The 23,093-nt window shown below is 39.6% G+C and overlaps 1 protein-coding gene across 5 annotated transcripts in view; it reads left to right on the top strand.

Moving 5' to 3' along the window:
• The window catches only part of ptprub (protein tyrosine phosphatase receptor type Ub), a 282,304-nt gene that overhangs the window by 140,133 nt on the left and 119,078 nt on the right, over positions 1-23,093 (top strand). For all 5 annotated transcript variants that reach the window (XM_058084355.1, XM_058084359.1, XM_058084358.1 and 2 more), the window contains exons 3-4: positions 5,665-5,936; positions 20,236-20,317. In XM_058084355.1, the coding sequence (XP_057940338.1) occupies positions 5,665-5,936; positions 20,236-20,317 (354 nt within the window). The remainder of the gene's footprint in view (positions 1-5,664; positions 5,937-20,235; positions 20,318-23,093) is intronic.

The following is a 23,093-nucleotide window of genomic DNA, read 5'->3' as shown; positions in this document are numbered from 1 at the left end:
ATCATATGCACTCATATATAGGAAACCTCATTAAATTGTGACACCATCGTCACTTTGAAAATCTCAAAGGAGCCACTCGCTAAGTGGCTGGTTCCTATGTTTCAAGTTATAATTACACAACATTACAGGTGTAACAATACAGTATATTATAAAAGAGATGCATGTGATACAATGCGACCACCATGCACGACACTAGTGCTTCACCACTTCAGCGCTCGCGAGTATTTTATGACTCCCTCGTGGTCCCGCAGGATGCAAGAGAGGAGACGGTGTCTGTGAAAGATCTAATTAAGCAGAGCAATATGAGAGTGCAGTGATCCCACAGCCCAGGACAAGTCACAAATCAGAGGTTGTTGACAGTGGGCTGCAGGGCAAATTGGGCGTTGCAGTAAAAGAAGTACTGAAGCCTCAAGGTAACGACTGCGCTTACCTGTCTCTGGCAACCCTGTTTAACTTTCTTTATGGCTCGGGGTGATGGGTGTGTGAATCTCAATCTCTTTATGTAAAACATAATGTAGACGTTTGTCTTATTTGCACCTAAATGGGTAATTAGGGCCTTCTCCATGACTGAGTGGTGCTGGTGAAGAACTAGATTTGATTAGAGGATTTAGTATTTATAGCGACAAGATAAACCCAATGCTGTCAATAGGAGACAATGGCCAAACTGTTGCCATGGATATATCCGACATGAGATTTTTCCCGGACACCAATGGCAGCGGCATTCATATTGCTATGCTGTACATCAGGGGTCTCAAACACGCGGCCCGCTCCTCGATATGAAAGTTTAATGTTAGTGCGGCCCGCGCAAGTTTGATATGGATGCTGTATGGTATCATGTACCCAGAAAAAAAATATTACGTTTGATTAATGTTCATGTTAAAGGTTAAATAACTGTTAAGAGTTATCCTCCCTATCCGTGTGGAAGTGGTAAGTTTTTGGCTATTTAAGTTTAAAGGAAATAACTTGAAGGCTACAGTTTAGGTCGCTAGCTCTCTAGTTTGCAAGTTAGCATGTGTCTCAAGACCCTGCAGTTGCGCAATATGTTGTAAATAAAAAGAGTATAAATGTGACTATAGTCGTGTTTTGTCATGTCTACAGGGCTCTAATAATGCTTTGTTCATTTTAATCTGAAAAAAATCATTTGTCTACCCACCAACTATATGTGGTTTCTTAAGTTTTTATTATTTGCCGTTTTATTATTATTATTATATTTATTTATTACTGATTGATTTTCTTTATTCTTGATTTGTTTATTTATTGTTCATCTTATTTTGTGCAGAAAAATAAAAATTAAGATATTTGAGAACAGTGGAATGTTTTATCAGAGCTTTTATTGTAGAAAATTGAAACCAAAGCAAAGTTTATTCATTTTTCTGTTTTTAATAAATGTGTTTTTTTGGGGTTTTTTTTTTGGAAAACCGGCCCAAATGCGGCCGAGTCTCGCCCGGCCCCTAGCTCCAGTGGCCCCCAAGTAAATTGAGTTTGAGACCCCTGCTTTTAGGAAATCAGAAGACACGTCCAACCCCAACACTTAAATGGGCAAACTTGAAGACTAATGCCAGTAACAATGCTAGTAACAATTCGAAAGCTAACACTTAGAGCTCCTCTGGTATCATTCATCTACTTTCAAAATGATAACCCCTTAGTAGAGACGAAACTGGACAAGCACTTTGAGAATAATGACAGATACAATTTAATTAAGACTTGCATGGAAGGAGACAACTTGATGGACGGTAAAAGAAATGTCTTGTTTATTCTACACAGAAGGACAGTGGACGCAAACCTATTGGTGTCTGGAAGGGACAGATGGATATTTATTCAAACTTTATCAGAAAACACAGACGCAAGGTCGTCTCAGAGCCTGTTGACGCGGAGGCACCAAGGAATGTGTTTTGTCGACGCAAACCTCTCTCACCCTGAGCAGTTAATCATAACATATAATATTTATTCGAAGCAAGTCAGTGTGACATTAAGATATACTATATGTGTTGCTGCAAAATTAGACCATAACTAATAGTTTTAGTGAATTCATAACATCAAATGGAACAAGGTTGGTGTCCCCAAGCACCAGTATTGGAATGTAAAGGCAAGGAGTGTCACAAAACACCCAACTCAAGAGACAATGCATGAGATTGGGTCCAGAAGACAATAATTTAAAGGGGACATATGATGCTTTTTCCACTTTTCTGACCTATAAATGTAGTTAGAATGTTGTATTCTCATGTTAAACGATGTCAAAGATAATGTTTGCCCATTTGGAAGTGAACCCTGGAAGACGTTTGGAATGGCTCAAAACGCTCGGTTTCAAAAGGAGTGGTTAAACTGCCCCTTTGTGATGTCACTGAGTGCCGCACTTCCTTATATTGTTTATAGTTAGGATGCACTTTGGATGTGCGACCAATCGCAGCGTTTTTTGTTTTTTTTCCCAATTTTCATCAGTTTTGTTCATATGTTTAATGTTTGCAGCATTTCTTGAAATGGCTTTTCAATAGGGGTGTGGGCATGAATAGTTCCCAGCTTATAACTGAACAATGGCAGCTCATTGTTTTTGTTTTATCTGAATTGGCGTTTGTGACATGTATGTTGTCACAGACAGTTCATATGTTTAATGTTTGCAGCATTTCTTGAAATGGCTTTTCAATTGGGGTGTGGACATGAATAGTTTCCAGCTTATAACTGAACAATGGCAGCTCATTGTTTTTTTGTTTTATCTGAATTGGCGTGTGTGACACATATTTTCTCACAGACAGTTCATATGTTTAATGTTTGCAGCATTTCTTGAAATGGCTTTTCAATTGGGGTGTGGACATGAATAGTTTCCAGCTTATAACTGAACAATGGCAGCTCATTGTTTTTTTGTTTTATCTGAATTGGCGTGTGTGACACATATTTTCTCACAGACAGCTCATACGTTTAATGTTTGCAGCATTTCTTGGAATGGCTTTTCAATAAGGTTGTGGGCATGAATAGTTCCCAGCATATAACTGAACAATGGCAGCTCATTGTTTGTTGTTTTATCTGAAGTGGCGTTTGTGACATGTATTTTCTTACAGACAGTTCATATGTTTAATGTTTGCAGCATTTCTTGGAATGGCTTGAGGGACCTTGAGACTCCCAGTCCTAATTTGCAGCATACAGGATGGTGTTATTGTGAAACATATTATAGAATTGGTGTGTTTTTTTAATGGTGATGTTTGTCGGTTACTTTTCCGTGCATTCTTTTGCAATTTTGATTAGCATTCACTCGCTATTACATCAGTGTCAAGAATAACGGTCTTCTGGCCACCTGGCACCAACGTTGGATTGTCTGGTCTCTTTGGACGTTTTGTGACCGAGAACAGAGAGGCCTCGGAGTACAATGACAACGGGCTTGATTATGCAAGTACACAGGAAGGGCTCCAGCATTGTTGTGCTAATCACATTAACGGACACAAACTCAAGTCAGGACAGATGCTCGACAAAGGGCCGAAAGGAGTTATGTTGTCCTGATTTGAGGAGGCTTTAGAAGAGAAGCTGCCACAGGGTCTTTCGCTTATACATTTTTTTTTTTTTAACCCAACCCTGACGGTTCATCCCCACAGTTGGTTTGTGTGAATCGTGGCGAGAGATTTCCTCAGCCAATGCTGATTATATCTTTTTATTCAACAGGGCACTTTCCCTCCTCCCCCCTGTTATCAACCGCCTACATGCATGGAACAACTTCCATTTTTTTTGTCATGTGGATTTGAACGGCTAAAAATGTTTAAAAGCAGATTTAATCCTTTGTGATATGTGCGCCTTAGTTCGCAGAGTGTCTGCTTAACACAAATCTCTGTGGCAATCGCATACAAACTCCCACCGGTTATCTACAAATCACTTTGTAGAGCAGTTTGCGGAGAGTAGACACTCATGTGGTGTGAGGTTTATGTGGATGACATAAAAGCTCATCGTCTGACAAGGTTCAGTGTATTAGAGGAGCATAAGTACTGTATTTCCCGGACTATAATCTTACATGTTTTGCATGGTTTGACTGGTCCTGGGACTTGTACTCCGGAGCGACTTATATGTACGTATATTTTTTTCACAGTGAAACCTGTGAAACGGCGATGTAGGCTTGTGTTCCTGTATCTGCAAGCCCTATCACGAACATATACAACATAAACATCAACTTATGAAGACAACTGAGAAAGACGGAACACAAATTATGTCAATTACAAGTTGCAAGTAGTGAAGTATGCAGCTGAAAACGGTAATGGAGCAGAAGGAAGAAGGTTTGGAGTGATGAAAAACTTGTGAGGGACTGACATAAAGCGGAGGGGACTCAAACTTCAGTGAATAAAAGAAAAAAAAGCTAATTTCTGAACTTGAGAGGTACAAGTTCAAAAATAGGTGCTTGAACAACGTGCTGCAGGGAGAGGCTTGTCAACAGTGCAGTTTCGTCTCCACGACCAAATAGTTGCCAAGGCGATGAATATAAATGACTTGGTGTTACGTTACATGCAACGGTGAATTTCTTTAACTGAGCACAATGTGACACCAGGACATGGACAAGGTCCCTCTCACGTTTGACATCCCCATTGTCGAAGTGTTGCGGACAAAGTGCAAAAGAACGTGAATATAGCATTATTAGCCATGCAGAAGAGCAGGTGGAGTTGTTTGGAAGTGACACCGAGGATGAAGAATACAGTCAATTTGGTAGTGATTTGGAGTGAGATCGAGAGTTTGGTGAACTAGCTTTGTTATGTTAACATGTCAATATTGAACAAAGCAAAATTTGTTCTCAATCAGAAATCACTCCACACTCTTTATTGCTCTCTGGTTCTACCATATATTACTTATTGTGTGGAAATATGGGCTAATAACTATAAAAGCAATCTTCACTCGCTAAATGTACTGCAAAAAAGGTCAGTAAGGATAATTCATAATGCCGCCTACAGAGAACATACTAACTCCTTATTTCTAAAATCACTAATACTTAAACTTGCTGATATAGTTCATCTTCAAACAGCTAAAATAATGCATAAGGCTAAAAATAACAAATTAGCTAAAAATGTCATCCAATACTTCTCTACAAGAGAGGAGAAATATGATCTCAGGGAAGAAGTACATTTGAAACACTTCTATGCTAGGACTACGTTAAAAAGCCATAGCATTTCAGTATGTGGAATCAAACTATGGAATGGATTGAGTAAGACCCTCAAACAATGCACAACGATGAGCCAATTCAAGAAACAATACAAGCAGTTGATGTTTGCTAAATACAAGGATGAAGAGTCTTGAACCAGTCATGATGTGCTATACATATCACTATATTGACACTTACTATGGTACCCATTATGTCATTGGATGCTCATATCACCTCCTACTTTGGTATGTGACAAAAATATAAAAAATAAAAACTATGTTAGGAAAGCAGGAAGTGAACAAATGTAACAGTTACTGATTGTAAAAGTGCCATATGGAGGGGTAGGATTTAATAAGCTTTGCTTCTTCCTACTCCTTTTGGACATGTGGAACTGTGAACTGATTATGGGATGCATTCAATTGTAATCTGATGCATGTTCAAATGAAATAAAACCATTACCATTACCATATGTTGATAGGCTATATGATACGTGGACATACCACCTATTATGTTACATGAACAAATCCCTATTTCAATGTCCTCCCCCTTTCTGCTTCCAGGATCCTACATGTTGGTGAACTCCTCCCAGCATGCAGTGGGCCACTGTGCTCAGCTTCTGCTGCAGAGTCTGAGTGAAAATGACACACACTGCGTCCAATTCAGCTACTTCCTGTACAGCCGCGATGGCCACAGTCCGGGGGCCTTGAACGTGTACGTGCGGGTGAACGGCGGTCCTCTGGGCAGCCCGGTGTGGAACACATCAGGGTCACATGGGAAGCAGTGGCATCAGGTGGAGCTGGCTGTGAGCACCTTCTGGCCTAATGAATATCAGGTACTCAATAACTATCATGTTTATGTCTTGTTTTGTCATCATCAGTTGTTTTTACTTTATTTGAAATTTTTTTTACGTATAAGGGACTCAATTCAATAATGATTGAAATAATTGAGAGGCTGATTGGAGGAGATGCTACACATAACTTTTCATACTTTTCATAAAATTATGTTATAATTGACACTGTTGGAATGAAATTGCTATGTAAATGTGTACTATTATGGTCAGAGTGTTGTGTTGAAATACACCATACCGAGAGGTGTTCGTAGTTTGACCCCCAAAATAACAAAATAACATTATTAGAATACCTGAACTCTTGCTGCACGGTGGACGAGTGGTCAGCATATAGGCCACGCAGTCGGACTAATCTCCGGTTTCCTCCCACATTCCAAAAACATGCTAGGTTAATTAGCGACTCCAAATTGTCCATAGGTATGAATGTGAATGTGGTATGAATGATCGGTTTTGCCCACCACTAATTCTGAGTGAAGGCATCGACATGCAGTTCTTGTGTCGACTTATTTTTTGTGTCAATGTCATCGATGACGTCAACATGTCGTCCCAGTCCTACTTTTGAGGCATTGGTCTTTGGGATTGAAGTTGAGCAATCCTCCAAGCGAAAATGTTGCCATCTCAGTTGTTTTTGATAGAGACGTCATGAAAACTTGCTTGGATTGTCTCCACCAAGACCCTCGCTCGGTTCACATATGGACTTCATCAAACATGGCGTAGTTTGTGCAAGGCAGCTGGAGACCGTTTTTTTTTGAGCGTACTGAACTTCTCAGTGCTATACTTTGACTTCTCGTTTGTATTCCTGATGACTGTCAAATTTCCATCTGGTTTATGTCGGCTTGAATGGGTCCATACTTTTCCAGAAAAAGTCATTTATAAGGCACAAATCTCATTAATCTGAATATATGGAATGTAAGAGGTGGTTTATTTATACTCGGGTGTACCTAACTGTAATTTTACCCAGTCAGGCCTGATTATATCCAACTGCAATAATGTGCGTCGTGTTTTATAGCCTATTTACAGTATTGAATTATTGACCGGCATCTAATGTGTGTAACACATCTTCTGTTGCTCCTCGCAGATGGTTTTGGTCAGGTGCTCTTAAAGGATATCCATCTTTTGATTCAATTAAAATTTTCTGCAAACTCAGTGGAAGTGTCAAAAACCAATTAAGTTGAGTAGTGTGCATTTTATCAAGAACCGTCGGTGGCTGTAAGTTAATTGAATTGTATTCAACCCTGCAGGAAGCGACCTTCGTTTAGTAAATAATAGTTCCATGTACAAACCAGGGGCAAGATGTACAGCGACTCTTTCTAATTCCGTAGGCTGACAATAGCCACGTTTACACGAGGAGTTTTTCTCTTTCCGAATGGAATCTTTCCGAATGACCTTTCCGAAAGCAATGGTATACATCAGGGGTCTCAAACACGCGGCACACTAGATATGAAAGTTTAATGTTAGTGCGGCCCGCGCAAGTTTGATATGGATGCCGTATGGTATCATGTACCCAGAAAAAATTATTACGTTTGATTAATGTTCATGTTAAAGGTTAAATAACTGTTAATAGTTATCCTCCCTATCCGTGTGGAAGTGGTAAGTTTTTGGCTATTTAAGTTTAAAGGAAATAACTTGAAGACTACCGTTTAGGTCGCTTGCTCTCTAGTTTGCGAGTTAGCATGTGTCTCAAGACCCCGCAGTTGCGCAATATGTTGTAAATAAAAAGAGTATAAATGTGACTATAGTCGTGTTTTGTCATGTCTACAGGGCTCTAATAATGCTTTGTTCATTTTAATCTGAAAAAAAAAAATTGTCTACCCACCAACTATATGTGGGTTCTTTATTTGCCGTTTTATTATTATTATATTTATTTATTACTGATTGATTGATTTTCTTTATTCTTGATTTGTTTATTTATTTTTCATCTTATTTTGTGCAGAAAAATAAAAAGTAAGATATTTGAGAACAGTGGAATGTTTTATCAGAGCTTTTATTGTAGAAAATCGGAACCAAACCACTGAAAAAGTTTGTATATATATATATATTTTTTTGAAAACCTGATGCGGCCCAGCTTTGCCCAGACCCTAGTTCCAGTGGCCCCCAGGTAAATTGAGTTTGAGACCCCTGGTATACATGGAAAGGAATATTCCAATTGCGTGTCTGCATGCGCCGCTATAATCAACCAGAATAGTCAATGGGGCATTCGCAGTAAAGCGTAAACACCAACATCACGTGATACCGACTCCAGTTTTTCTTTCACTTGTTGGAATAACTCCGTATTGCCAGTTTTTCCTTCGTCCAGTCTTGAAATTTAGTTTGAATCAAAAACAAACTTTCCGCAGCAGTCCAGTGCCGATTGCTCGACTCCATTTTTTTTAAATCGAAGAACGTCTGGAGCTGCGTGTTACGTCATATCTCAGCATTCGCTGAAAGAACGCACCCGGGAACAGGAAAAGATAAAGTTCAATCTTGCTAATATTTTATAATTAAGCTCGGCACATGTTTTATATAGATATGTATTTTCTTTTTTAATAAAACTGGACTTGTGAATGGCGTATAGAAGGGTTTAGATTCTGTTCCACAGATGGCGCTAATGCACACGAAAGCTGCTTGCCAACCGCCAATAAACAACAGAAGAAGATAGAACGCAGTCTGACAACTTTCCGTTTGAGCGGGTACAAGATACCTCAATCGGATTGGGGAAAGGAATATTCCACCCCTGTGAATCCCATTATATATTCATTCGGATTGGCACTTTTCTTTCGGAATGAGGTGAGATTCTTTGCGTTTGAGCAAATAACCCAAATGGAATTGGAATATTTGAGTCCATGTAAACATGGCTACTGATGTAGAAAGTGTCTCTGTTGAAGAGGAACAAAGGCCGTGATTTCCTCATAACACCTGCTCCGACATCCAAAGTATGATAAATGTAACCTTAAATCCCTTGTTGTATGAAAAAATATTTAATTCAAAAGCACACAGTGTCTTAGCCAGGGACACTTTGTCGCTTTGTCATGAAAAATGTTATTAAAGGCTTAGTTCAACACTTCAGAGAATCTGCTGATGATGTTTCATGAATAAATGAGAGTACCCATGCTACTATTTGCCAAATGAGAACTGAAGCAATATATCAGGCCAATCAGGCACTATTGATGTGTGTTTATGTTTGCTGCTTTGCCGGTATGAAATAATATCAGATCAATATTCATCTTTTTATTATTTTTACAGCTTATCTTGCATAGTGACAGGGAGCTGGAGAAAGAAGCGGACTGCAGCCTGGACGCATCGTTATTCAGTCATAGGGCCATCAGATCAATACATGAAATATTAGCAATTTGTTCTGTGCGTTGTTAAATATGCATGGCCGCCGTGTGGTGTGCACCATGTACAGGTCATGTGTGTTTTTACGGGGCTGAGATTTTGGGAATGCCATAACATGTACTTCGGTTTCCTCCCACATTCCAAAAACATGCTAGGTTAATTAGCGACTCCAAATTGTCCATAGGTATGAATGTGAGTGTGAATGGTTGTTTGTCTATATGTGCCCTGTGATTGGCTGGCCACCAGTCCAGAGTGTACCCCGCCTCTCGCTCGAAGATAGCTGGGATAGGCTCCAGCACCCCCGCGACCCTGGTGAGGATAAGCTGTAGTTGAATTATATGAATTATGAATTATAAAATTGGTGAAATAAAATACCAATACACTATAAGGCATTCAGAAGGCACATTCAAAGACACTATATTGATATGTAGTATTCTGTACTGGTCACTAGGTGTCAGCAATATTAGTGTAATGTTGGCTGAGACACACAAGCACCAGACTCGCCCCCAATTTCCAAGTTCAAGTAATGCTCATTTTCGGCACTTTGTATTGAGTTGTGGACTCCATTAGAGCAGCTACACACAATAACCTGCACATAAAGCTTTCAAGATCTTTCGGATTCTGCACCTATTTCTGCAGTACTTCCTGCTTCCAACATAAAAGGTCTGGCCCTCCTCTAGTTACGCCCACTATGTTGTGATTGGTCACACACCCAAGTGCTCCCGAGGACTTCTGGATACATTCATCCTTGTTTACTGAGTGCAGGGAATCAGTAAGGAAGTCAGTAGAACTCGGTGTTCGTAAAACTGTAAAACCGAACGGGTTTGGGCCACCTCTTCCATTCCACCAAGAGGACATCAAGGTGCTTCAAGGCCACCTGTGAGACATCCAGCAATCCCTCCACCTCCAAGGTGCTCCACGCTGATGATGCAGCATCAGGAGCAACTATTTCAGTATCAGTATCTTGCCCAAGGGTACTTTGACATTATGGAGGATTGAACCCACAATCATTCAGGTTGGGAGACGACCACTCTACCAGCTGAAACACGCCGCCCCACGTGTACACTGTCTGCCCCAGGACCTCCTCCAGGCTGGGCATGCTCGGAACACTTCACCACCACCGAGCCACCTCATGTCTTTCCTCTCGATGTGAAGGAGGAGCGGCTCTACTCTTAGCCCCTCCTGTACAGCCAAGTGGCGGTGAGTCCAACCACCATATGAAATTAAATTAATTGAAGTAAAAAAAAATTAATAAAAAAAAATTATAAAAAAATATAAATTTTAATTAAATAAAATTAATTGCATCCCGCGATGTAATGACCCAAAGCTCATGACCACACGTGAGGGTGGGAGCAAATCGAGAGATTTGCCTTCCAGCTCAGTTTTCGCTTCACCACGACGCTCCGGTACAGACGCCTGTCGACCTCACGCTCCAAATCTTCACCTAGACCAGGGGTCTCAAACTCAATTTACTTGGGGGCCACTGGATCTAGGGTCTGGGCGAGGCTGGGCCGCATCAGGTTTTCCAAAAAAAACACATTTATTAAAAACAGAAAAATATACAAACTTTTTCAGTGCTTTGGTTCCGATTTTCTACAAGAAAAGCTCTGATAAAACATTCCACTGTTCTCAAATATCTTACTTTTTATTTTTCTACACAAAATAAGATGATAAATAAATCAAGAATAAAGAAAATCAATCAATTAGTAACACATAAATATAATAATAACAATAAAACACCAAATAATAAAAACTTAAACCACATATAGTTGGTGGGTAGACAAATTATTTTTTTCAGATTAAAATTAACAAAGCATTATTAGAGCCCTGTAGACATGACAAAACACGACTATAGTCACATTTATACTTTTTTTTATTTACAACATATTACGCAACTGCAGGGTCTTGAGACACATGCTAACTCGCAAACTAGAGAGCTAGCGACCTAAACGATAGCCTTCAAGTTATTTCCTTTAAACTTAAATAGCCAAAAACTTACCACTTCCACACGGATAGGGAGGATAACTATTAACAGTTATTTAACCTTTAACATGAACATTAATCAAACGTAATAATTTTTTCTGGGTACATGATACCATACAGCATCCATATCACACATTAAACTTTCATATCAAGGCGGGGGCCTCAAACTAGTGTCCTGCGGGCCACAGACGGTGCAGTCCACCCTTTTTCGACTGAGAACCATGGCCTTGGATTTAGAGGTGGTGAGTCTTATCCCGGGTCACAGCTTGATGAGGCCATCAGGACCACATCATCTGTAAATATCTATCATCTACAAATAGCTCAAATTTCTATCATGCTATCCGCTGAGAAGATATAATAAAACTGAATTATGAGGGCTGTATATTTTCCTCAGAACTTTGAGTTGAAGTCTGCATTGTTTGACTTATGTACAGTCATGTGGTCGGTGTAAAGACTCCCGACAGCAGGGAAGATGACACTGCTGTTTTAATCTTTGTAGACTGGAAGGTGCAGCCATGGTTACATAACTCTCATTTCGAGTTGTTCTGTGTGTATAAAAGTGTTAGCAACTCAGCTAATCAGTGCCTCTTCCAGTCAGACTTACTTAGTTTCAAAAAAGAACAGGCGAAAGAGGCGTCAGTGAAACAGCTCTCGGTAGCTCATTTTCACAATAATGACGACGCATCCACCACTTCTTAATTTATATTCCCATTGTTGTGCGCCGATCCCTCATTAAATCTTTTAATAGCTGTTGCTCCTACAGAGTGTTCAAGAATGAGTCAACTCAGTTCAATATGTTTGAGCGAGATCTTATTATTATATGAGAGGATAAAAGCTTGATGAATAAATTACCAGTCAACATATGGAATTCATCGTCATTATAGTTATTACATGAATTAAACTCGCTATTAGGGTCATACAGGGTCATGTAAATCCATACAGTCCATATATTTATAATAGTTTTTAGTAAATAATAGTAAATAACAGTAAATATTGGTGGTCAGCCAATCAAAGGCCACATATAGACAAACAACCATTCACACTCACATTCATACCTATGGACAATTTGGAGTCGCCAATTAACCTAGCATGTTTTTGGAATGTGGGAGGAAACCGGAGTACCCGGAGAAAACCCACGCATGCACGAGAAGAACATGCAAACTCCACACAGAGATGGCAGAGGGTGGAATCGAACTCGGGTCTCCTAGCTGTGTGGCCTGCGCCCTAACCACTTACCAGCCGATGTTGTAATCCGAACATTTATTAGATCATTTACACATACTAGTAGTTACACAAGTTGTATTGTAAACATGTTGCAAAAATCCTGCTTCAACTATATTTTTGCGCCACCACGGGAAACTTGTGCATGAGAAGGTTTTCACACAGCCGCAACGTCTTTTTTTGCCACACTGCTACTCCATCCTAAACATGCTAGCACAATCCATTGTGATCATGAGGATACTGCATGAGTAGACATGCTGGTGCTAATGATGGAATGGACTGCTTGTGTCGGAGTGCTGATACTGGTGATTTTAGAAGCAGGCAAATATAATATCAACAAAATAATTATATAAACATACCTAAATTTGATATTGTTTTCTGCTGATATCGGACCAGGTTTTGTCTTTCTGGAATTTTTATTAATTCATTCATTTTCTACCGCTTATCCTCACGAGGGTCGTGGGGGTGCTGGAGCCTATCCCAGTTGTCTTCGGGCGAGAGGCGGGGTACACCCTGGACTGGTGGCCAGCCAATCACAGGGCACATATAGACAAACAACCATTCACACTCACATTCATACCTATGGACAATTTGGAGTCACCAATTAACCTAGCATGTTTTTGGAATGTGGGAGGAAACCGGAGTACCCGGAGAAAACCCACACATGCACGAGGAGAACATGCAAACTGGCCGAGGGTGGAATTGAACTCGGGTCTCCTAGCTGTGAGGTATGCACGCTAACCACTCGACCGCCGTGCAGCCTTTCTGGAATTTATGAATTGGATTTGCATGATTTCCTAATGGAAAACGTGATTCAGTTAGCGTCCATTTTGGTTAGAGACCACGTGGAACTGATTAATGACGCTTACCAAGGTTTCGCTGTATATAACATCTTGATTTATTGTATTAGTGACAACAAGTGGCCAGCCAATCATAGGGCACATATAGACAAACAACCATTCACACTCACCTGCATGCACGGGGAGAACATGCAAACTCCACACAGAGATGGCCGATGGTGGGATTGAACTCGGGTCTCCTAGCTGTGAGGTATGCGCGCTAACCACTTGTGCAGCCTGTCTGGAATTTATGAATTGGATTTGCACGATGTCCTACTGATTAATGACGCTTACCAAGGTTTCACCGTATATAATATCTTGATTTATTGTATTAGTGAAAACAAGTATTGGACTATACTGTATATTATGAAGATTTCTGAAAATACTGCCTCATCCTGGTTGACGTCAGATCCCCTGGTATTATTATCATGGCAAAGGTTAGATTTTGGAATAGCTAGTGAATATTGTCATTTAGTGTCATTCCAGCAGCTGCCATCAGCCATGCAACCTCCTGAATTTCCCAAAGGAGTTTCCAGTAAAGACTTATTCTCGTCTTGTATTTTGCACTGCTCTATTCTTGTCATGCTTCTTCATGGAATAGGGGCATTTAAGTGTGAGAGGCACCTAAGCAACTCCTGGCTTCAACGATGAAATCTTGTTCTTGCTCTCTTCATTGCATGTCTAATGTAATCACTTTGGAGTTGAAGTGATAGACAAGCAGATTTATCCTGTCATTAAACTAGCAAAGTGCTCTTGTAAAGTTAGGGGTGGAAATAGGCCCTTCTTATCTTTGTCTTGCGTTTAAAATTGCATTTTGGGTAGTTTTCAAACCCGCGGATTTGCTACCTTATTAGATTTCAAAAGTTTTAACTTTTCCCGGATCATTGTTATTGACTGATTATTAAAGGTACACAGAATATTGTGTTATTGGGCTATAGAGACATGGTATATACCAAAACAAAGATTAGACTCTCATCTTTTATCAGATTCATAAGAAACATTCACTTTGACACAAACAGTGCCATATATATTTAGCCAAAATGTCGAAACAACGATGCCACAACAGAAACATTCATTCATTCATTTTCTGTTTTCAAGCTTTCTGTGTGGGTTATTGTGTGTATCCACTCTATAGGAGTCCATAACTCCCCAAAATTAGCACAATAGGTCCCATTGAAACAAAACATGTATTCATTCATTCATTTTCTAGCTGTCTTCAGGCGAGAGGCGAGGTACACCCTGGACTGGTCGCCAGCCAATCACAGGGCACATATAGACAAACAACCATTCACACTCACATTCATACCTATGGACAATTTGGAGTCGCTAATTAACCTAGCATGTTTTTGGAATGTGGGAGGAAACCGGAGTACCCGGAGAACTACACACAGAGATGGCCGAGGGTGGAATTGAACCCTGGTCTCCTAGCTGTGAGGTCTGCGCGCTAACCACTCGACCACCGTGCAGCCCCACAACAGAAACAACAAACCAAAAAATTGTTGTTTTGCATGAAAATAACCTTTTTTTTTTTTAACAATACAACACCGTGGACAATTTACAATTTTCACATAGGTACCTGAACTGTATGTGTGTGAACGTGTTTGCGAATGGGTGTCCATTATTATTCATTATTCATAATAATAATAATAATAATAATAATAATAATAATAATAATAATAATAATAATAATAATAATAATAATAATAATAATAATAATAATAAAATAATTTAAATTAATAAATTAATGAAAATTAATACATTTATTTAAAAAATAATAAAAATTGTTATTATTATTATTTTAAAATAAATGTGAGTAAAAAAGCCTATTTCCGAACATTCAGAAAGGATTATCATTAAACATTTGCCTCAATGCACCTTTTCTTACTAAAATGTTACAAATGCAAATACCTAAAACACAGAGCAAACGCATCACTAATGCGTTAACTTCGACAGCCCTAATTTTTTTAAAACCGTGATGTAGACGAGGGATGACTGTATTCCTTGATTAGTTTGACGTACGATATGACATACAGTCACGTTTTCCAAACACACCATTTTCACCAGTTGTGGACATTCCTGTTGGAAAGGATGCTGTCAAAGGTGTGTAAATGATTAACCACATGTCAGCTTTGTCGGAAAATAATCCTGAGCCTGCGCTTGTGAAGACTTTCTGTGGGAATACAAACTCTGTTTCCTTACTCTGCTTCATTGTGTTCCATCGTCTTCTTACCTTTGGCATTTTCTGCCTGAACAGATTTACTTTTGGCACATGACCTTTCTTTCTTCTACAATATTTAGGGAGTAATACTATAACACTAGCAGGTCCGATGTTGGGTGAAAGACTAAAGATTTTCTAAAACCTTGTGTGAAAAGTGAAAAAAGAATATTGTTTATTAGGTAGGTTTCTATGGCAACATCTTCTAAAAGCTAACAATGTTCTTTTTAGACCAGACATCCATCACCCTATGCTATGTTTTTTGTATTTATTGGTAGATTAGTCCCTGCATTTCTCTTTGCAGAAAGTCAAATAGCAAGCCATTAGACTAAAAGTCAAACATATGGAACATTTCTCCAGCAAAGTGGCTTTCAATAACAATTTGGAGGTTGCTCATTGAAACAAATGCACAGAATGCTTCCTGCTTAATAACCCGCTATCCTAATGGTTAAGAAGATGCAGAATTACTCAACAATCAATCTCACATTGAGTGCTTTACAACAGTGAGTAATACGAGCTTCAATCAGACATTCTAATTCTTTCTCTCTCTGGCTTGTACAACATTTAGCCTAATTACGGTTTCTGACAAATGTTGATGTCAGACTAATAGCGTGGTGCAGTTAGTTGATGTTAGTGTTGTGTTGTGTGAATAGATGGTCAGGCAGGCACACCAATGTTTTTTTTTTATGTACTACATTAAATTTAAATAGCTGAAACTGAGCCACAAGAAATTTGTTTTGCCCTTACCGCTTTTTGCAACTGCATGCACACGGGAACGTGTTATTTGCATTTTTTCTAACTCATTGACTGCCAGCTATTTTCAGAGAAGAGAGCCCCATACTGCCACAGACCCACAGAATATTGAGTTTAAAGACTACATAAATATTGAAACTATTTAAATAAACTTTAGACTATCCTTACATCAGAAAAAATGTTTGGTTTTTGCCTTTTTTGGTCTTTATAAATTGTCAGCAGATCATTGGGTGGTTTCTGAGAAAACACTTGGGAAAAAAACAGAGAAAATTTGCCTTTTCTGCAGAGGAAGCAAATTTATTTTTTTTAGTGACACCAAAACATCTGAAGATTTGTTTACGTCTATGACGTGGGGGTGGAGTAAAGTAAACACACCGTTTGGGTCGGAAGCAGTCCACAACTCAGTACAAAGTCCCCAAAATTAGCATAATAGGTCCCATTGAAGCAAAACATGTGTTCATTCATTCATTCATTTTCTACCGCTTATCCTTGCAAGGGTCGCGGGGGGTGCTGGAGCCTATCCCAGCTGTCTTCGGGCGAGAGGCGGGGTACACCCTGGACTGGTGGCCAGCCAATCACAGGGCATATATAGACAAACAACCATTCACACTCACATTTATGTCTATGGACAATTTGGAGTCGTCAATTAAGCTAGCATGTTTTTGGAATGTGGGAGGAAGCCGGAATACCCGGAGAAAACCCACGAACTCGGCAATTGAACTCAGGTCTCCTAACTGTGAGGCCTGCGTGCTAACCACTTGTCTGCCGTGCAGCCCCCAAAGCATGTTATCATTAATAATAAAAAAATATATAGAAAATAAATGTAAATACATAAATTAATCCCAGGATTAATGAAAATTAACTCGTTAATGTAATTGCCAAGTCAGTTTTTTGTTTTCATCGTCTCTCTGGCCTCCAGGCAGGAAGTTCATTGGTTCATTGGTTGCATTGGTTCGGCACCAAGATACTTAGCGTTCCTTAAAACACTGGCCTGAATGAAGTGAGACCTCTTGTCGGTCATACAGTTGCTTTGTCTCTTTTGGGGGGGAGGCGGGACTGCTAACATACACACAGAGAGTGTGACAAGTGGAGCAGCAATACAAGGCAGCATAGTAGAAATTCAACAAGGACTGACTGACAGACTTCCCTCAAACATATCCACCCGATACCAGTTTTCCCATCTGGGGAATAAAAAAAAAATTCCCATTGAGATGCATAGCCTTTGTCCCAGCAGTCAACACTCACTGAGACGTTTGATCAGCAAAGTAAATACAAACGGAACAGCTCACAAAAGGTGCGCTCCCAGAAAGTGTACTTTGCAACATCACTAAAGAAATGCTGCTCTTTAATACAGTTGAAAAGACACCATTTCAAGGAATGTTTTGACAGACAGTAAAACCTACTTGGAGAAAAAAAAAATACATGCTGTTCAACAATTTAACTGTTATCATATGTTATCATAATAGGGGTTGCTTATTTGAGCGCAAAAATGACAGTAATATTGTTTAGAGCAGGGGTCTCAAACTCAGTTTACCAGGGGGGGGCACTGGAGCTAGGGTCTGGGCTGCATCAGGTTTTCCAAAAAAAAAAAAATGCATTTATTAAAAACAGAAAAATGAATAAAATTTGCTTTGGTTCTGATTTTCTACAAGAAAAGCTCTGATAAAACATTCCACTGTTCTCAAATATCTTACTTTTTATTTTTCTACACAAAATAAGATGAAAAATAAATAAACAAATCAAGAATAAAGAAAATCAATCAGTCATAAATAAATAAATATAATAATAATAAAACGGCAAATAATAAAAACTTAAGAAACCACATATAGTTGGTGGGTAGACACATTATTTTTTTCCGATTAAAATTAACAAAGCATTATTAGAGCCCTGTAGACATGACAAAACACGACTATAGTCACATTTATACTCTTTTTATTTACAACATATTGCGCAACTGCAGGGTCTTGAGACACATGCTAACTCGCAAACTAGAGAGCTAGCGACCTAAACGGTAGCCTTCAAGTTATTTCCTTTAAACTTAAATAGCCAAAAACCACTTCCACACGGATAGGGAGGATAACTATTAACAGTTATTTAACCTTTAACATGAACATTAATCAAACGTAATCATTTTTTCTGGGTACATGATACCATACAGCATCCATATCAAACTTGCGCGGGCCGCACTAACATTAAACTTTTTTTGTCCTGCGGGCCACATTTGGCCCACGGGCCGCATGTTTGAGACCCCTGGTTTAGAGTAAATTTTAGGGCGATAACTATTGCAAAATGCAATTGCATTGTTTTGTGACTCAGTGAAATAAAACAGGTTGTTTTTATTGTACTTTTCTTAAAATAAATGTTAAAAATCTCATCTTGTTGCGTTCCTGTGTTGCTGTCACAATAATTGTCCGTTTTGTTTGAGTACCTCAGAAGAATGGGCTTTTTTTATGGCACATTTTTTAGCAGATGCCATTCGCCCAACACATATCAAGTTATACGGCGGATAGTTTGACTGCGTATATGAGGCCTCAGTAAAAAGTCAGAACCCAGCGATACCGACGGAATTTTAATCATTCTGTCCAAAGATTACCACACCCCATAACTCAAAGCCGGCCTTCGATCAAACGTATGGATACAGCACTGTCCTTGGCGCCGGGAAAACAAAGATAACCCTTGTGTCTCATAACTCTCACTATTATTGAGGATTCTGATTTGATATTGATTGGGTTTCTTCTACCTTATTGTCCTTAAGGATACAGGTTCAGATGTTTGTCCTGTTATGAGTCTCATGGTCCCATGTAAGCTGTGCTATGTGTTCTCATGGCCGCCTTTGCTCAGGATGTAAAATGACTCATTATTAGCTACGTATACATGGACTCAAATATTCCAATTCCATTCGGTTTATTTGCTCAAACGGAAAGAATGTAATCTTTGTATACACCTCATTCCGAAAGAAAAGTGCCAATCCGAATGAATATATAATGGGATTCACAGGGGTGGAATATTCCTTTCCCCAATCCGATTGAGGTATCTTGTACCCGCTCAAACGGAAAGTTGTCAGACTGCGTTCTTTCTTCTTCTGTTGTTTATTGGCGGTTGGCAAGCAGCTTTCGTGTGCATTAGCGCCATCTGTGGAACAGAATCTAAACCCTTCTATACGCCATTCACAAGTCCAGTTTTATTAAAAAAGAGAATATATATCTATATAAAATATGTCCCAAGTTTAATTGTAAAATATTAGCAAGATTGAATTTGATCTTTTCCTGTTTAAATTTATTCCGGGTGCATTCTTTCAGGGCATGCTCAGATATGACATAACACACAGTTCGAGACGTTCTTCAGTTTTAAAAATGGAGGCGAGCAATCGGCACTGGACTGTTGCGGAAAGTTTGTATTTGATCCAAACTAAATTATAAGACTGGACAAAGGAAAAACTGGCAATACGGAGTTATTCCAACAAGTGAAAGGAAGTCGGTATCACGTGATGTTGGTGTTTACGCTTTACTGCGAATGCCCCATTGACTATTCTGGTTGATTATAGCGGCACATGTAGACACGCCATTGGAATATTCCTTTCCATGTATACCATTGCTTTCGGAAAGGTCATTCGGAAAGAGAAAAACTCCTCATGTAAACGTGGCTAAAATTGTGTGCCTGCTGATAAAGCTATTATTTCCCTTGGCCCTGCGGACCCAGACAAGACATCAATTTCTCGGTTTCTGGTGTCTTTGTTTATCTTATTTTTTTTATCTGCAGTTGCTGCTGCTTTTTTTTTGGGTCAACAGATGTGCGACTATATTTTAATGGGGTGCTTGTAATGAATGCATCTGTCAACACACGGGGAGGGGAAGAGGAAGAGGAGCAAACAGAGTTTTGCACAGCTCTCAAATGCACATTGTAAAAACATGCATCGGGTATGGTTCCGATCTCATGTCCTCATGTTTCACTCTTGCAGATACTGATTGAGGCAACCATTTCCAGGGAGCGTCAAGGGTACATTGCCATCGATGACATCATGGTGCTCAACTATCCCTGCTGTAAGTGACACTTGTGACAATGAATTGCAAATATAGAAGACTGCCGAGGAGGAACAGAAAAAAAAGATTTGAACGGTTAGAGGGGACGAAGTGTACTTCAAAGCAGCATAAAACATAAATAGGATGAAGAGAAGTCATGGTTGATCATCGCGGTTATCCCGAGGGATCGTGCAACAATGTGGGTGCTATTAAAACATTGCGACGATTCAGGCTAGTTTCACAGTTCAATGTATCTTCCAATCGGTCAAAGCTTCATCGTTGCACTTTTATGATTTTTTTTTTTGTCAGTGTATTAGAGCCTGCATCTCTTTTCAAAGCCTCTTCAAGGAGTTTTTTTTTTTTTTTCTTAAACTCATGTCGCCTTGAACTGGATGTCCTTTTGTCTCCATGGTAGACAAGTGCAGTGTATTGCTAACCCACGGGGAGTTCATGTACAATGTATTCACTGGACACAGTCTCCCAGGGTCATTGAGTCATCATGTACTGCAGAAAGTGAGAACTCTTGTCAGCTCATGCACATTCATCAACTGTGCCGGGCGATGCTTTAGGTACAATACATCCAAACACTAGTCTGCAGGATATATGAGGATTCGGTGTTATCACACACACCCCGGTATTCACACTAAAAAGATGAGCCACCATTGGGTTCCACTTCTGATTAAATACAAAAACCAGCTTGATTTATCCCGCTAATGCATGCGACTGGCTCCGTCTCTCACTTTGCAATTCCCTGTGACCACAGATGGTCTTTTGAAGGGCTCCCACTGTGGCAATTAAACAGTTAAAAGTCTCATCAAGACCTGTGTATGCCTTGCGACGTGGCGAGCAGCCAGTTAGCAGGATTTGGCAGCACACAGTGTAAGGGAACACGCAAGACGGAATCAAAGAGAAGTGTCACTTTGTTGGGGGGGGGGGGGGGGGGGATAGCTCATCAACTTCAAATTGTAACTTCTGGGCAAAACATAGTTGATAATTTAGTTGTTTTTATTCCTTTTAATTTAAACCTAGAATATGTTTTATGATCCTCTTTAACCAGTTGCTGCAACCGGTCGCTGGCATGGGATCAATTTCCACAAAATGCTTGTATGTTTGTGTAGACTTTGCGTCAACCTGGTTATGGTTATTTATAAAAAGCTGAGTAGAAAGCAAAAGGACTTCTTCTTCTTGGTTATTGAAGTCATTTTTAAGTTTTTTTTAATCCAAAAGTCTTCTTTAGTTGTTATTTTCTGTATCCTCCACAGACATAAATATAACAAACACAAATTAAAGATCCCAGTGTTTCATAGGGTGTTGTTCCACCATGTGTTCCACCAGTGTAAAAAAATGTCTATTTTTGACACGGCTCACTCAACCCTAAAACCATAAAACTGCTACCTTGACGTTGACCTTATCATCTCATTTTGAATCAACATTTGCAATAAAAATGAGCTATGTAATTATTACATTCAATTCAGCGTCACAACCCTCACTTTCTCTCTTAAATCGCCATTGTTCCATTGCCACACAATCAAGGTTTAAGTCCTACATATGCTTCACAAAACCTATTTGAGGTATAACATGTAATGGTACCGCTAATGTTATGTAGGACCGGGATCTCAAACTCAACTTAACTGGGTGCTGCTGGAGGTAGAGTCCAGATGAGGTCACATCAAGTAGAGCCCGGAATCATGTTTTACTTAACAGTCTCACAGTGTCATAAAGGAAGTAACGCTATGACCATGACACAGCAACTGAACGTGCAACAGGTCAATAACACACACATTGGGCAACCACTACCACTAGTGGAGGATAATAAATAACAACTATTGTAGCAGAGATGAGGATGCTGAGGTTCTCATTGGGAGTGACCATGATGGATAGGATCAGGAACAAGGACATCAGAGGGACATTACATGTTAGAGGCATAGATGTTGTACTATGTACTACTGTGTTTACCAACCTGCTATCTTGACGTTGACCTTATCATCTCATTTTGAATCAACATTTGCAATAAAAATGAGCTATGTACGTAATTATTACATTCAATTCAGCATCACAACCCTCACTTTCTCTCTTAAATCGCCATTGCTACACAATCAAGGTTTAAGCCCTAAATAAGCTTCACAAACGTATTAAACCCATTTGAGGTATAACATGTAATGGTACCGCTAATGTTATGTAGGACCGGGGGTCTCAAACTCAACTTAACTGGGTGCTGCTGGAGGTAGAGTCCAGATGAGGCCACATCAAGTAGAGCCCGGAATCATGTTTTACTTAACAGTCTGACTCAGTGTCATAAAGGAAGTAACGATGAGGTTCTCATTGGGAGTGACCATGATGGATAGGATCAGGAACACATCAGTGTGTGTGTTTACCACACACACTGGGCAGGATAATAAATAACAACTATTGTAGCAGAGATGAGGATGCTGAGGTTCTCATTGAGAGTGACCGTGATAGATAGGATCAGGAACAAGTACATCAGAGGGACATTACGTGTTAGAGGCATAGAGGAAGACCAAAGAGGAGGTCCATGGATGTAGTGAAGGAGGACATGAGGGTAGTTGGTGTGAGAGAGACAGATGCGGAAGACCGAGTTGGATTGAGGACATTGATTTGCTGTGGCAACCCCTGAAAGGAAAAGCCCAAAGAGAAAAAAGAAGAAGAAGATGTTGTACGATGTACTACTGTGTATACCAACCTGTTACATGTTGTGCTGTCATTTTGTGTTGCCACGGTGATTGTAGTAAATGTTCTGTCTAGTGACTCCTCCAGTTCACTTTCACTGTGTGAGAAG

This window comes from Doryrhamphus excisus, chromosome 10, assembly GCF_030265055.1.
Source record: "Doryrhamphus excisus isolate RoL2022-K1 chromosome 10, RoL_Dexc_1.0, whole genome shotgun sequence".
Taxonomy (NCBI): Eukaryota; Metazoa; Chordata; class Actinopteri; order Syngnathiformes; family Syngnathidae; genus Doryrhamphus; species Doryrhamphus excisus.
The sequence above is the reverse complement of the archived record's forward strand: the minus strand, read 5'-3'. Positions and strand labels throughout refer to the sequence as shown.